This window comes from Cephus cinctus, unplaced genomic scaffold (assembly GCF_000341935.2).
Source record: "Cephus cinctus unplaced genomic scaffold, Ccin1 Ccin1_scaffold0330, whole genome shotgun sequence".
NCBI classification, from domain to species: domain Eukaryota; kingdom Metazoa; phylum Arthropoda; class Insecta; order Hymenoptera; family Cephidae; genus Cephus; species Cephus cinctus.
Genome location: NW_014333027.1, coordinates 1,377,166 through 1,393,967, shown reverse-complemented (window position 1 = coordinate 1,393,967; position 16,802 = coordinate 1,377,166). Strand labels below are relative to the sequence as shown.

The 16,802-nt window shown below is 42.6% G+C and overlaps 1 protein-coding gene across 6 annotated transcripts in view; it reads right to left on the bottom strand.

The window, feature by feature from the left end:
• Positions 1–1,482: 1,482 nt before the first annotated feature.
• The window catches only part of LOC107266918 (optomotor-blind protein), a 52,860-nt gene continuing 37,540 nt past the window's right edge, over positions 1,483–16,802 (bottom strand). For 5 of the 6 annotated variants that reach the window (XM_015737949.2, XM_015737952.2, XM_015737950.2 and 2 more), the window contains exons 5-7: positions 10,671–10,817; positions 9,749–9,825; positions 1,483–6,093 (exon numbers count right to left, since the gene is read on the bottom strand). In XM_015737949.2, the coding sequence (XP_015593435.1) occupies positions 5,265–6,093; positions 9,749–9,825; positions 10,671–10,817 (1,053 nt within the window). In that variant the 3' untranslated portion in view covers positions 1,483–5,264. The remainder of the gene's footprint in view (positions 6,094–9,748; positions 9,826–10,670; positions 10,818–16,802) is intronic. The other variant, XM_025083812.1, reaches the window with a different exon arrangement.

Genomic DNA, 16,802 nt, shown 5'->3' with positions numbered 1-16,802 from the left:
GACACTTACACGGTGACACGAGCTAAAGCAAAGAAGCCACCAGGTAGACTTTCGTGTTTCGGACGATTAACCGTGAAACCCGTCATTATATGGAGAACGGATAGAATTGAAAAATGAGTGTGTGGGGGCGAAGGGGGTACGGCAGTTTAGCCTGTTAATGCATAAGATGGCATGAGAATACTTTATTAAGAGAGAAGAGGAATGAGAATGACCTTTTACCTTTTTTTTTCCTTCTTCTTACACATTCCTAATTTGTTGAAGCTACGTTTTTTTTTATAGACATTTTTTTGGGAGAAATTTTCTGAGACTATCGGGACGTCGCGGATATTTATTAATAGTGTTCCGACCACGGGCTATTAGTCTAGACGGCAATTAAGAGCTTGTATTAATTAGTTTATCTTTTGCATCTCACGAGATTTAACGCTCCTTTAAATTCGAATTTGTCGGTGGGAGTTCGTACGTTTTATGAAACACTTGACCCCTGACTAATTTTTCGTGATTAACGTGTGTTACTAGTGATATCGGAATTGGATGTTAGTATCGTTGAACGAGGAGATAAAGATATTTTACATCTTATGGGATATGGTGTCACGCGAGCTTGGACATCGGGGACCCCTAGAAATGTACTTTACCCATAGAAATGCTATGTATAGATATATATTCTACATACTAGAAATCGCGAGTCGCAAAATACACAGGCATGTTTGCTCCACTTATTAAGTCAATTGTAGTATAAAAAATATTGTTCGTTAGGAGAATATATTAATTAGGTATATTTTAAGTATTGCTATAGTTATGTATTTAATTAAACCTGTTCATAATTACCTTGACGATTTATGCATCTTTTTTGTACGGTTTTTCTTCTGACTCCCATCAATCAGGATCTTTACGGGTCTGTTGATAATTTTGAAAGAAATTGAGTTTTGAAAAAAAAAAAGAAGATAAGAAAGAGATATTACCCATCACTGTCTTATCTCCGCAGTTACACTCTTCCTCTGATCTGTACCGAATAATGTAAACAAAAATATTCGTGAAAGTAGGAAAAAGATTTTTTTTTCCTCGATATACAGAAAGTAAAATTTAAATTTCATTGATCCAACCGTGAAAATCAATATTGTTGATAACTAATTGGAAACCGAAATTATGGGAATTATGTAATCTGCATAATCTACGAACCACGATAGTCCCTTTCACGGTCGATTAATGCCACTCAATCGATACATAATAGCAGCGGGTTTTCTGTTCACTCGAGAGAATATTCTAATTACCCTTTATGTACGTCGATCCACTTGAATTTCATTAAAAAAAATATATATATAGTATCAATTTGTCTAATCGAGCATGTACTTAGTCTATTCTCTTGTGAAATGAATATACCCATTGTGCATCAATTAATTGTGACAATGCCTGTACGATTAATTAATAAGAAAAGGAACGGGTGTTGAGGATCATCGAGATACGAAAATGAAGGAGGCCATTTTGTATTTTTAAATTAATATATAATTCTTAGTCATGTGGGTTCTTGGAGGGTTTGGGATCTAGGGTGTACAATATACAATACAAGCCATAGGAATATGATTTTCGAGGGTTTGGGACGTAAAAGAGGTGGGACTGGAGAATTGAGGATGATACGGCCGCACAGGGCCTTATTATTGCTTTTCAGGATTCCAGGCTTTGGGATATTGGGGCTGGTTTTAAAATCAACCGCAGGGCCGCTCGCCAATTGGAAAGTGGGATAAATAAACTTTTTTGAGCAAATCTTCGAAAATTATATAAACGATGAAACAATTAATGTAACTGGTAGATTCTTATGCAGCCAGGCGTTTACGGCCCTGCGCTGCGCCCTTTTTGCATACGTAACGTTTAACTTGGTATTCTGAGTTTCTTCCTTCCCCGCGAATTTTTTTCTTTTTAATCTCTCCCTCCCTTCGTTTACTTGTCTTTGCCATTTTACATCGATTCCTTATCACTCATTCTTTTTCTCCGCTAATTACTTCTGCACTCTCGCACCAAACGCTCCCACGCACGTCTACGTCATTAAAGCAAGGACAATTTTCGACACAGTCATTTATACTTCTTTCTTCGAATTTTCTTCCAAGGATTTTTATCGTAATAAATACACCGTTAATATTTGGCAGATAAAATTTGCAAATAGAAATTTTGCAATTTCCAACGAATCGATATAATAAATAAACGACAATAGATCATTTGAACAGTCCTTTGTTCTGACTTTTCTTTCGAAAAAGAATCTTGGCATATTCTATTTTTTAAATAAATCTCAAAAATCCTCTTGCGCCAAATCCTTGGAATTCGACAAATGTCCCTTCAAGTTTTCGACAGGCTGCAACCCAGAAGACAATTTTACAATTTTTCTTTACACAGACTTAATTTATTAAAAAAAACAAAATTTCTTTAATTCGCAATCACAACTATAGGAACTAAATATAAATGTGTCGAATGATATTTTCGAAATCGAGTATCTACATAAAATATTCAAATTAAAAAAAAATATTTCCAAAAGTCCCTCGAACGTAAAGTACTGGGTTGCAGCTATAGGACTAGTCTAAATTTCAAAAACAGCGCGACGATGCGAGCCGCGCACACGTATACGTATTCGCATAGAATTTTTCGAAAAAAGGCGAGAGAGAAAGGAAAGATATTGAAAATTGGTAAAATGACAACGCGGGTATGTTATAGCAGTCGTAGGCTTTTTCATAGCGCATACAAACGATAAAGACTTCTTTTTTTTTTTATTCATTCATCATTTTGAGACTTCACTTATAATCTCTGATCGAGTGTAAGTTTTTTTTTTCTTCTATGTATATATGTATATACCAGTGTCCCTGTGTACTATGTAAGTTTACATAATGTATTCGAATGAGGGTGTACGTATGTCATTTGTATATAGTGTCAGTGTTGTCGCGCCAGTGTGCGTATTCTCTAAGAAAATTCACACGCTTTGATTTGTAAGTTAATCGACGTCCTATTACATATTTAATAATTATCTACATCAATTGCTACTTTTTTTTATACATTTTTGCGGAATCGCCCGAATTTCTATCACGAAAACGAGAAAAAGAGCTAAGATCATTACAAAAACAACGAAGCGTACCGATTACATAACAACGAAGACGAGTAATGAATTATTACGTAACTTTGAGCCGCTTGGCGACCTCATCGATTATCGAAAAGTAAACCCTGAGCTCGTTTCCAGTTTTTTTCTCTTCCATCCATTTTTTTTCCTCACTTTTCCGAACACTCCGCATTCGTGTATTTCCGCGAATGATCGCTCGCACTCGTGAGACACATTCGAACGATCCCGAGAGACTACGAGTAGGCAAAAGTTTCGCGAGAAGTATTTATTCGTAAAAATCATGACAGTTCGCAAGGTCTCATGACCGAATAGGGATCGTTGAGTAAGGCTTTTTTTTTTTAATTGAAATTCCTTTTTTTTAAATCATCTTCGTAATCGCGTTAAGAATCGCGAAAAAATTGATGGAAACGATATTTTTTTCCAAAATTTTACGACGACAAACAGAATGGACAATTTGATATTTCGTGACAAGCGGACGTAACGGAGGTGCTGATAAAATTATATGCAAATGAAAGATATAAAATTAACAATGACGGCGCGAGGAAGAGCCCTTTTACGTAGAATGCACAAAAATACGGACGACCAGTGAATAAAGGTAAATGGAAACGTGAAAGGAAGTAAGAGAAAAGGACACGTGGAGCGAGAAGAATAGCGAGAGTTTGTATGAACGTATCCTTTGTCACGATCTCCCTACTCCAATATTTTTTTTTTTTAACGATAAACCCCCCTCCGCCACTGCGCCCTTTTTCCCTAATTCCAACATTTTCTCGCTCGACTCTACTCGTTTCCCACGGTGTCCCCACCCCTTGGCGTTTATCGTCAGCGATCGAGGCGTTTTAACCGGGCGGGTGTGCGTTTTTATGCGTTGATCGTTTACGACTCTTATTAATGAATATAATAATATATTTAATAATTAATACAGAGGATAATGCGTATCTATATATGTATATATATAACGTATATGATATATACGTATATACATTATACATATAGGTTCGTGTATTCTCGTGTAGCATGTGTCATCGAGTGTATATATATATTTATATATATAATATTTATATGTATTATGTATATCGCTAGGGTACATATTTACAATGGGGCTCTCGAGGTCCTGGGTTCTCACTGCAATTAGTGAAGGTGCTTTTTATATTGCAAATATCATCCTAATTATTCACTTATATTTAGTATTCGCAGGTAGAACTTCCAAACGTATCCCTCCCCTCTTTTTCAATGTTTCACGCACGTCTCCTATCTCTTTTCTTTTTCATATCGCACCATTCTCTCTCTCTCTCTCTCTCTCTCTCTCTCTCTCTCACTCGCACGCCCAACAACACGTCACTCGCATCCATCCTGATCGATCTCTATTTTTAATGAATCCTCGCACCGTGTGCTCCTCCAGTCATAAAGGGTAATAATGTACAGCACAGGCGGCACTTATGCAAAAGGGTACCGCGGGAGCGGCAACAGCGTCAGCAACATCGGGAGCGGCGGCGGCGGCAGCGGCAGCGGTTGGCGGCGGCGGCGGAGGCGGCGGAGGCGGCGTCCAGCTCTAGAAGAATTGGCCGACGGGGTCCCACGTATTCGCTCCAGCATCTCGCCTTTAATAGTGATCTGTGGATCCCTCTTAAAAATCTAGATCTCTTGTCCATTAAAATCGTAATTGTGCTCTTCGGGTTCTCTATGTACACTGACGGGAGGGAAGGGAGGGGGCGGGCTTAAACGCGCGGGAGAGGCACGAGCGTCGCGACGCGTCGGGCTCACCGAAGTCGGTCGCTACGCCGGGCGTCGCCCTTGGAAAAAATTGCACTTTGTAGCTCGAGACTTCCCACGGGATGCGCATCGAGGAACGACCTGCAGGACGCAGGACTCTTAATTTTCCTTGGAGCTTCTTTTAATGCTGAACTCTTCGTACGGTGAACTCTTCGAGGTCTGAGGTCCGTGTCTCTAGCTGGATATCCAAGGAGTCCCCGCCGGTACCCAACGTCAATGACTCTGGATTCGGATTGTCCTGGCTCAATCGCTAGACGTCAAGATCCGGCTACGACGGCTCCGACGTGGAATCCGGCTCGAATTCTCGATCGTCCAGCGAGTCCTCGCTACTGGTATGGTCCTGGTGATGGTCCTCGTGGTCGTCTCGATGATCGGTGCTTGTCACGCGGTCATTCTCCTGTCACGGACTCCCCCCTCCTGTGTCCGCGTCGCCCCTGTGTCCAGGCGTCAAGCTGGGACTACGTCGCCTCTTGTCCTGAAGACCGTTCACCATGTTCTCTATTGACTTGAGGTCACCGCTCGTCGAATTCGTCGAGGTCAATCCAGCGGGCGTTGGCGAGCCGGTGGGTGGTCTTGGCGGCGGTGACCTCGGACTGAGCGTCCTGCTTCCTGGGGTGACCGTCTCGAAGGCCGAGCCGTGCGACGGCGCCGGCAGAGTGTATGGCGCAAACCGGTGCCCCTTCAGTTGATGAAGAGGACTCGCCAGAGGATGAGGATAGTGGGCGAAGAGTGCCGGATGTTGAGACGCTGCCAGAGCCAATTGGGCGTTGAACAGCATACCCGGTGTAACGCCGCCGTGGAGTCCAAGAGGACTTGGAGGTATCAGAGGACCTGGTCCAGGGTAAAGTCCAGGCACAGGTGGGTAGAGGTACGGTAAAAGTGGCGGATGAAGCGGTGGACCCACGGAGACATCCGGCCTCGGCCCTTCTGACGTCGTACCGGCAGTACCGGGACCACTTCCGCTACCTCCACCCCCACCACTCTCAGAACCAGACGATTCGCTACCCTCTCCCCTCTCACTGGTTCTGTCATCCCTGTCTCTGGAATGATCCCTGTCGCGATGATGATGCGCCGGATGAGGCGTGTCTGGACCCACCACGTCCAGCAGCTTATCGTCGTCGTCCAAAAGATCGTTCGCCAAGTTCGAGGAGCGTCTCTTCTCCGGGGACGCCGGTGCACCGGATGTTAGACGGGAACCACCACCGGACACGGTCAACAGCGCCTGCCTTCTGCAACAACGACGCAGAGTTAGCAATTGCGAAGAGTGACGTTTATCGCTACTAATTGTATCATTGACGTTCTTCGTTTTCCTTGTTAATAATTAAAAAAAAAAAAAATAGAAAACTGCACGGTGATTAAACAATTGAGGAGAATTAATTGAGTGATTGTTGGATACGTCTATAGTGTATCTTTGAAAATGACAGTTACGTAGCATGTGGCTTGGGCACCGGTATTCAATGCCCAGGGCATACGGGGAATTACATTAATTACCTTAATTGCACCTTCGACGCCTTTCTTTAAGCGTGACTTTATATACTATGCTAATCTATTCTCCTCGGTGTAACGTACTGAAAAGGTAGGCTCTGTGCCTTTTTTATTCTCAGTACACTTACACGCTCCTAGTAAGGAACGATATAGGTAGGCTCGTAAGCAGGCTTTACTAACCAGTCATTCCCCAGATACATATTGTACTCGTACGCGGTACTGAACCCTGCACACACGCGCCTATCTAGCAGTCTATACCTACGATGCACACGAAAGGCGCGCATTAAATATATTAAGTGCGAATTCCCTTATCTTTTACATTACTTAAGCATCCTCCTTTAAAAGGTACAATTATATTCGCACGGTAAATGATAATCACGTGCCAGGTCGATCGGTAGTTCGAAATAGAATAAAATTCTGAAAATTTTACAACTTTATTTTTCCGTTACAATTGCGACAGAGGATAGACCTATCGACACTTTAACGCACAAGAAAAGGATCCCAATCAACCAGTAAATTTACTCTTTCTCGTCGAGTGTCCTACATAACAAATTATTCAAATTTTTCAAAAACGTAGAGTTATCCAAAAAATCGAAAATCCCTCAACCTCTACCTGTCGTACCGTATAATGACTGCCAGACAAAAATCTTTGACCAACCCATGCATTACACCGAGAAAACAAACTGGTTCGTGCAACTGAACAAATGACAGCTACACGCGTATTACTCATGGCAGCCATGGAGATTATTGCACGAGCAATACATGTTGCTATGGCATCAATATGGAGTTGAATGGGTGTTTGGTACTATAGCAAAGCGCGAAACTACGTATAAAGATACTTTCCAGTTATCAGAGAAAAGATTTCAGCTCCTGCAGCTATACCGCATCGTTCGTACAAGCGAACTATGTCAAGCGCCAATGTTCGGCTCCAGTAGGCTGAACAGCAGCACTGTTGTGCTCACGAACTAGAAATTCGGGAGGCAGAGTTTTTCCCAGTGTGCACAATCGTTCAAACCGTATCCCGTTTCCTGATTAACCGACGAACTGATAACAGAACGGCAAAACAAATTGATCCGTCCGTATGGTACAAGCTCGACGACCTAAGCCTCATGTAAGTCGCAAACTGAAGTTGTGTCGGAAGCAGCGAGAGGCTTACTGGTCCCTAATACCATGTAATGCGATCAGTGCGCTCACACAGTGACAGGGAACACGCATGCGACTCGGTAGGTGCATCGGAGCATAACGCACTCGCCAAATCAATAGTTTACACTGGACACTGGCATGACGTTGATAAGTGCATCTGGATCGCAGAAAGAAAGCTGAATGAAAAATGTGTAATTATATAAAAAAAAAAAAAAAAAAGAAAATTACGATATAAAAATTGCACACTGCTCTTTGATGCCAGCATTTTGCGTTGCCATACAGCGGATAAAAATGGGCAAATTTTTTTTTCTGCTCTCTCCGCATAATATTCCAAGTCCGCGGGAAGGGTACTTTCGAGGGTTGTGAAAATCACGTGAAAATTAAAGCGTTATCTCGCGACGTACTTATACACGCATACTGTCTGCCCTTTGACCCGAAAGAGGATTTGGCTGACTATTAGTATCATCGTTCCCTTGGTGTTCTTGTGGCAGTATGGCCAATGCGTCTTCACCATCATTGAGCCACCACTAAACCCTTCAGGCAGCCACGGAATTATAATCACCCCTTCAGTATAGCAGCCTTGCGAACAACCCCATTCAACCCTGTGTATATACCCACAGACGGACCTTCGCGTACAAGCGCAGCTTCAATGGAATTGCCACACAGTCATATATACTCTGCTCGTCCTATGCCGAAACCTTGCGAAAAGCAACCCCTCTGTATCCCAGTACGAGCCAACAGACTCCGGCATCCATTTAACGGGGGGTTAAAGTAGAAGATCGGCCCGTTCAAAGCGATACGCAGCTCCACGACCCCACAGTCAACCGTTGGATTAGATAATGTCAGGGGTTGGTCTCTGCGAGGGAGTGTGAATTCTCTCCCGTTGCTTTCCAGCCTGCATTTTAAATTACAGGACCCCGACCGCACGACTGCGTCATCCCACGTTCCTTGTCCGTTAAGAATTTCCCGTAAAGAGGATCTTTCGCCGAGGACCTATAGGTTCTACGAAACGTCACCAGAGTCCGCCACTGTCTTCGCGATTCGTATGCTCGATAGATTCGACTTCAGTTTGTACGGTATGACAGGGGGACTGTTCTTTTTTACTAAAAAGTTTCTTACTTCCCGATAGACAAATGTAAACGCCGCTCGAAGAGAATTCATAGTGAAACGAGCTTTAGGTTTAGTCGAGAAGATATAAAATTCAAAGCCACCAAGTGGCACCCTCGACGCTAACGATAGCGCCGCCCCTGAGCATCAGTATGCTAATCCGATGATTGGCTATGTTCCAACCTCGTCTCATCCCTGTCCCTTTTCTCTGCTAACCATCCTTTCTCACCCACACCCTATACTCTCTTCACCAACACTCTGTTCCCTTTCTTTTTTTTATTCCTTTTCTCCTCGCTTCTCCTTCTTTCGTAGCTCTGAGACTCCGGCAGTCGCCCCAACCACCCTTAACCGAAACCATAAGCTAAAACTAACCCTTATTCTAATTAGCCGGCGCCGCGACGCGCCTGCTTTGCATATTTCCTCGATTAACCCTCTTCTTTATCTGCTGGGTATATTTCTTCGAGATTCCGAAAAGACCATAGGTCACCGCAATCGCCGGTGAAGGCAAATTTTTCGGCAGGTTAGAAACAATGGAGAATATATATGTATATGCTTGTCATTAAGGGAATACTTAATTGATGGGAAACGCGTATTATTATTTTTTAAACGGCATATACGCATAGACTGGCCAATGAACGATAATGGTAATTCTCTATACTTATTTAGGTTTAAGCAGTGTACAGCGACAGGGGTTAAGGCAAAATCGCAATTCTATGCATAGTATCCTAACCTCATCAAAATCCACTTGAATTTTCACCCCGAGCTCAATGAAATTGAAATAGGCTACGTAGGCGGTGGCAACAATGGCTCTCAGGGGTGGCTGACATAAGCTCGTAAACTTGCAATATTGAATACAAATGGACGGTTCGGTAGGATCGTGGTTATCGTGGGGGGTGCAAATGAGCCCGGTGAAAAGCAGCCCTTAGTTTAGGGTGACCCGCTGAGGTTAGACTAATGGCACGGGGTAGGAGGGAGTGATAAAAAAGCTCCCTCGCCGCCACGAATCAATTATCCCCGACTTTGCGGTCCACTGTCGTCCCATTGGCGCGAGAGAAACGAACCTCCCTGGTTACGTGAATTTCAAAGTAAAAAAAAAAAAAAAAAAAAAAATCGATTTTTTTACAAAAAAATTTTGAAAGCGACACTCACTTTTTCTCTCGTTTCCCAGCACCCGTGTCACGAAATCCTTTCGCAAATGGATTGTTATCGATTTTCAATTGCGTTATCTGCAAAAGAGAAGCAAAGAAAAAAAAAAGGTCAAATTTCAACACACTGTACAACATACTCAAAAACACGCGAGTGAGCATTAGGCACTTTTTTGTCTTTGTACACTTCGCATTTGCTTTCATCTTATTTCTCATCGTTCACTTTTATTGGATATGATTTCGTAACGGATTCGCATCCACGCACGAGCGTCTCTCGAAGAGCAGCTGTTAAGCGGAAAGGAAGCGCGGGTGTGGTAAAAATAAAGATGAAAAAGTAGAAAACGGAAAAGAAGGAAATAGTAAGAGAATAAAAACATTAACGTCAAGAGAAAGACTGAGAGAATCGCTCGTAATGGTTATGGGCCGGTTCTCACAAATCGGACAAGGCGACTCCTTTACGATCGGACCGGCCGATACAGAGACGGGCCGTGTGTACCAGAAATAATGTGTACCGAGAAGAGAACGATTCTCCGAATAAACTCGGTTCTATATCGGCGCAAAGCAGATATTAATTAAGCACGCTCGTAAAGAGCGAAATCCAGCAGTGCTCCAGAGATGAGTCCAAGATACGTTTCAAATGTGCAAAAGACTCGAGTTGACAATTTTCAAAAAGATGGACAATGAATTTTTTTCATTTTTCCCGTTTTCATTACGCTATACCACAAACGGTTCACGATATTTGGCTTGGTACGAAAAATTTGAATATTCGAAAATTTGCGGGAAATTTCAAACAGAGACTTTCTCAGGATCACGAAAGACTCTTGGGAATTTGATTTTAAAAATTTCTCGTGCCTAATACTTTCTTCTCGTGGTATATATATATACATTTTTTTTTCATTCTTTAAGGCAAATGCATTTCTTCTTACCTTCTCGTTCTGGTATGCCGTCACCGCGATGAATTCGGTCTCCTTGAACACGTAACTCCGAAATGTCGAGTAGGGTAACTTGAGGATGTCGTTGGCGCGGACCAGGTGAAACCTGGGTTGATACTTGTGCATGGAGTTTAATATCGTCTGAAAGCCAAAAAACGGAGCATACATTGGGACAGACTGTTTCATGTTTGAGGCTACCAAGATTCCTAGTCTTAAGCGTGTAGATCAGAAACGAGTTACATACGAGATACGATACGAGAAACAAACCAGAATGATATTTAAAATTACAAAGAAAATCTCATATTAAATAAATTGACTCGTTCCCGATCCACAAAAAATAAAATAATTCTACAATTACCCGCGAACCACGTGCAACGAGTATCCATATGAGTTGTCAATTATTTTTATCGAAAAACAAATTTTTTCCTACATTCTACAATTTTCAGAACCTGTTACCCTAAATAATAAAAAAAAAAAAAAAACCAGAAGCGTATCTTTAACTTATACGCAGACGCAATTACTTGCCACGATCAGAGTACTAATTTTAAATAAGTAAGTTCCTTTAGCTTCGTTACCGTCCATGTAGCAGTAAGAAGTATATAGTAACGCTATATATATATATATATTAGTAGTGGCCGACAATCAGCCTGAAGAATAGAAGCGCGAATTGCACCCTTGGCTGTCTCGTTCAGACTCTCAGATATAAGAGGGTGGTTATACCTCGATTGCCACGTATAAACGATTTATTTATTCATTGCTCTATGGATCGACAAGCTAGTATCTTAGCATTCGGTAAATCTTGTAGAATAACCGACTGCGTCAGCGGACTGTCTGTTTTTATACAATATAAAAAAAAAAAAAAAAAAAAAAAAAAAAAAAAAAAAAAAAAAAAAAAAAAAAAAAAAAAAAAAAATTATAAAACCCATACCTTTAACGAAAAACGATAAAAATTGATTAAAGTACATAATTACATCAGCCGTATACATTATACGGAGAAATTATCCGACAGTCCACGCTCGTGGATAAATAGAGTATCAGCAGCGCCATTACGCGGTGCCCCGTTCACAAAGAGAAATAATTAGCGCGAGTCGATAGCTAATCTAGGCGTTTGTCATTAGGCTATCAAAGCAAAAGCTTATACCCCAACTGGAAGCTGTGCTGACCACGCATTGACGATATAGAATGAGCAATATATATATATATACATATATATATATATGAACGTGGGATGAGAGTCCTGCGAGATGCCAGTGAAAATATGTGCGAACACGTTGAGCAATTAGTATTTCTTAGGAGACTATCTGCGCATGCGCATAGCACGCTCGCAAGTGCAAGTTGTCGTACGAAGCTGACTGGTTCCTCGGACGGTTGGATATGGGTGGAGAAGAAAGGTTTTCTTGATAACGGTGCTGCGGGACGTTGCCAAGAGAATTCACCCAGAGAAAAAAGGACCTAGAAATGGAGATATAGATTGTATATAAAAGGTACGTCCGCAAGGAGAAGTGCGGTACAAAGTAATGCCCGTGGGTGCGAGTGTATATCGCGGCGTGAATTGACCGGGCAGATAAAACTGGTAAAAAAAAAAAAAAGTAAAGGAAAAGGAAAAAAATTCGAAGGAGGCAGAAGCACACAGAAGCCGCCGCAGCTAATGACTCTGTCCGTGGTAATCTCGCGGTGTTATCTGTAGCGGCTACCTGGGGGCCCACCTACATCGAATCACGCTCCTGGTTTACGACTGATTGATTTCCACTGTGGCATATATATACATATATGTACGAATATAATTTTAAGGTTAAGGGTACCGTATAGATTTGGAGGGGTGCACGTTTGTTACTCTTGTTATTTATATTGACTTTCTTTTTTTCGACTATCTCCTTCTCTCTCTTTCTTTTATCTTATGGCGACCTTTCACTACTCTACGGATCGAAGACAAGCGAGTCGAGAGAAGGCAGGTAGACGTAGCGTGGCCAGCACGTCTTTTGAGAGTTTAAGAAGTTAGCCGATGCTCCTTTCTGGATTACTTAAGGCTCGGTACATAAGGTAAACGAGAGGCCGGGTAGTTTAGCCTCGAAGACGAGGCGGAAAAGACGCGAAGATTGAGAAGGAGGATAAGGAGGAGGAAGTGAAAGATGGCGAAGGGGGTAGAGAAGGAAGGAAAAAGGTATGCAAAGGGCGACTAGCATACAAGGACCGGTGGCTAGAGAGACGTAAAGTCCCTCGAATCGGACCAGGAGGAAGAAGGGGTAGTTTGGTGCCAGAGCTGGCGCCACCTCGGCAGGAAGCGGTGGAGGTGGGAAACTTTTCGCAAGGCCAGATGAGAGAAAAGGCTGGCCCCCCGACTCGCTCCCTCTCTCTCCTTCTTAGGCTGTGGCTCGTGGCTTCTCTTTCTGCAAGAGAGAGCGAGAGTGAGGGCTTCGAGTGAAAGGAGGGAAAATAGAGTAAAAGGAGAGGTCGAGATAGGGGAGAGAGATGGTACGAGAGAAACAAGGTTCCTCGACCGGCGCTTCTCGTCCTCGTATTATCGACCGCTTTCAAAAAGGGGTGGATTTTTCTACAGGGTGAGGTCACCTACCCATTGGACCTTTCAAAGCCATACTGGATACTGGACCACTCTACTCTTTTTCTAATAGCTCTTAAATTATACCTAAGAATCTCTCTCTCTCTCTCTCTCTCTCTCTCTCTCTCTCTCTCTCTCTCGGTAGAGCAGATAAGACACTTTTGAAACAGAGAAACGATAAAGAGATACCACCCAGCCACGAAGAGATGTTTGAAATATCTTCTATCCGATACTTTGATATTCTTTTTTTGTATCCTCAAAAGTCCTGAAAGGAGAGAGAAAGTAAAAGGAAAATAAAACCGGCACGGAGTATATGGATTCGAGGGAAACGACCTGTAGACTGCCGTTAAAGGGATGTTTATCAGAGTTTTCGCGGCCATTTTCGTCTTTTTTTTTTGTCCTTTGTACTCGCCGTACCCTTAAACCGCTTGATTCACCTTCGAATTCACGGTGGGCTATTCAAATATGTATGTATATATATATACATATAGTCGATGAAATTTTACATATATACGTACAATAAAATTCTGACACTACAGCGATAGGCTAAAGAGGAAGGAAAAGGAGGAAACGTTAAACGGAAATCAGCTCGCTTACATCGAAGTCCCTTTTACAAAAGGGGCTACCTTTAGATTTTCATCCCTCGGGAAACTCTCTCGCGGCTCTCTTTGAGGGTACGAGACATCTTCGAAGATTCTCTCTCATCCCATCCATGACCCTCCGACTCGCCTCGTTCCTCTTTGCCTCGGCAAGGAAATACGCTCTGAATGATGGAAAATACCATAAAGGACTTTGGGCGGGTGCACACGAGTGCGAAGCAAGTGTAAAATTGATACGAGGACTCGATATTGCATCAAAAGAAAGACTTAATGCTCGGCTTACGATTTCGAGAAAAAATATTTTCACGTGTTTTTCTCTCGATATTTTTATCTCTTCTTCACACCCCTCGTACACGTCAATCTGCCTACCATTGATCGCAGTTACTTCCTTAACCACATTAACGACCCAATCGCGGACGCCGTCGCTGCGAGGGAAAAGAAAAAAGGAAAAAATATGTTCTCTATACATTTTCATCTCTTATTTCACGCCTCTTGTCGTCTTCATTGAAAAATCCACCTATCGTTATTTGCAACCGCTGCCTTAACCACAGCCAACGACTAAATTGAGCGAAGCTGTCGCTGCGATGACGAAGAAGAGAAGGCTGAGGTAAATAAAAAAGATAAAATTATCATAACGAAGGTTTATTACCTTGAATAGAATAAGAGCGGTTGGTACCCCTTAGGTTTGGTCTCTTTTTTATATACACATATGGTGGTGACAGGCAACCCCTAATCTACCGGGTGTCCATTCTCGTTTTCTTTGACTTCATTACCACCCGACAATGGGACTGATTGAAATCGCTTACAAACGGCTACCGATTTTCCTTCCTCTAGTTAACGTGTACGACGTGTACCAAATACGACGGAGACGGTAGGAAAAGGGACACGTGGAGAGAGAGAGAGAAAAAAATCTATCTAGGATTCGTTTCCACTCGATACGCTTCAGCCCTGTAATTTTGTCGTCGCGGGTCAAACCTAAAAAAAGGAAAAGTTCAAAGCTCCCTCGCAGAAAACTGCCAACGGACTTGCATGCCAGTTCCATTCCTTTCCAACCACCATCATCGCTTATCGTCCCAAGGAAACCAAGTCGACCGAACTTTTCCGTATAATCGTGAATCCACAAGCTATTTTTTTGTCATACAAATTTCCTACAATTTCAGGTCGCTAGTCGTTACAGTGGTTCTCAGTAGTCTTTCTATAAGAAAAAAGTCCCATAAAAATCCCAGACACCGATGATGACTCGAGATTTCGTAGAATCCATGAAAAGACGTTCCCCTTCGCCGAGACGACAAAATCCCACGAAAAAGAAAAATCCATCCCGATAAAAATATCTCCGATTGAGAATTTAACCGTCATTCACCCGTACACCATTTCCATATCACAATTGTTTTTTATAACATTTTTTTCACGCCTGTCATAGGACGATCAGTATCATCGCCCTCTATCGCCAAGCGACCTTATCGTCGACCTTAAGAATCGTTAAGGATAACCTCCCTGAGCGTTCTATCTAAATACATTCGTCACGTAAGACCGTAGTCAAGTTTACGAAGCGACATAAAAATGCCTAAAGCCGTATCCATAAGTATATTAAAGACTAATTATTATCCTCCTTAATTATAATAAAAGCACTTATCCCAACAGCCTTCTACAGTTTCTTTTCACGCAACGTTTCAAGCACTCCGCTCGCTTTGAACCACGTAGTGCGTAGCCTATGCGCTAGCGGCAGCACCGTCGCGGTGGATGTTTGCCGAAACATGAAGGTGTCCCGCAAGTGACAGGAAGGGAACGCATGCAAATAGCAACCAACGGCTGTCTTTCCTACCGAGGCAGTAAGTAAGTAAGTAAGTAACTTGGTTAAACAGACGTCCTAAAACATTCAAACGACAAACAGTTAAGGAAGCGAGCGAGCGAGCCAGTTCGACGGCGTCGTTCAGTACGGCGTCCATTAGCGGAGTTTGCGTGGCGGCGCCTCTGAAGTTCCAACTGATCATATACGTCCTGTGGTTCCTTATTGAGCAAATAAGATGACCAATTTTCCCGCGGCCTTCTATACACCTTTTGCTCCTCGTCCTTGTACATTTATCTTTTTTTTTTTTCATCTTCTCACACATAGACTTTGAACTGCGAACCGACGGGATTAAAAAAAAGATAAAACTTCTGAAAACGGGAGGCGTTAAGAAATTTGTGAAGATTAACACGAGAACGATGGATATAAGATTTATTTCCAAGATCCTCAGCGTGATCCTTGACGATCGATTGAACGAATAATTTGTCTGTTAATTAAATTGATTTGTCATTAAAGATACTGTCGAGGTCACTGGTGTCTTTAGGGAGTCGACGCATTGTCTTGGGTCAATCGATGGAACCAGACTACTCAACCCAGACTCTGAACTCTGACGCTATTAAAAAAAAAAGGGACTTGACGTGAGAACGTGACACGGCAAGTGACGCAATTGGCACAGGTGATACAGGGGGAAATTAATAAGTGTCTAAAGAATGCGGATAAATTTGAGTGTCAATAACGTGCATGCGCCACCGGTAGGAATTCGTACTAATTACCAAGAGAGAATTTCTTTCGAGTCTGTGGGTATTCAGATGTGAAATAACCTCGAGTGTTTCTCATGCCTTAAGGATGGGTATGAAACATATTTACATGCATGCCACATACGCTTCAATGAATATATACAGTGCAGTCGAGGTACATGCATACGTTCATCGGTAAACGCATTGCCGTACTACAAACGTATATGCATATGGAATCCGTAAGGAAGGAAGAGAATTTCTGGACAAGCATACCGGAAGTCCAGGAAGAATTCGGTAATTCCGTGTAGTCCTGCTAGGCGCCGTGGGGCCCTAGACTGTAAACGGGCCTAAGGTCCCTAACAGGGAGCCACTTGTCCTTCGGTAATTAACTGAATCGAACGGGTGTTTTCAATTTGTACAAAGAGGCCGCGAGCCGTCGGTCCTCCT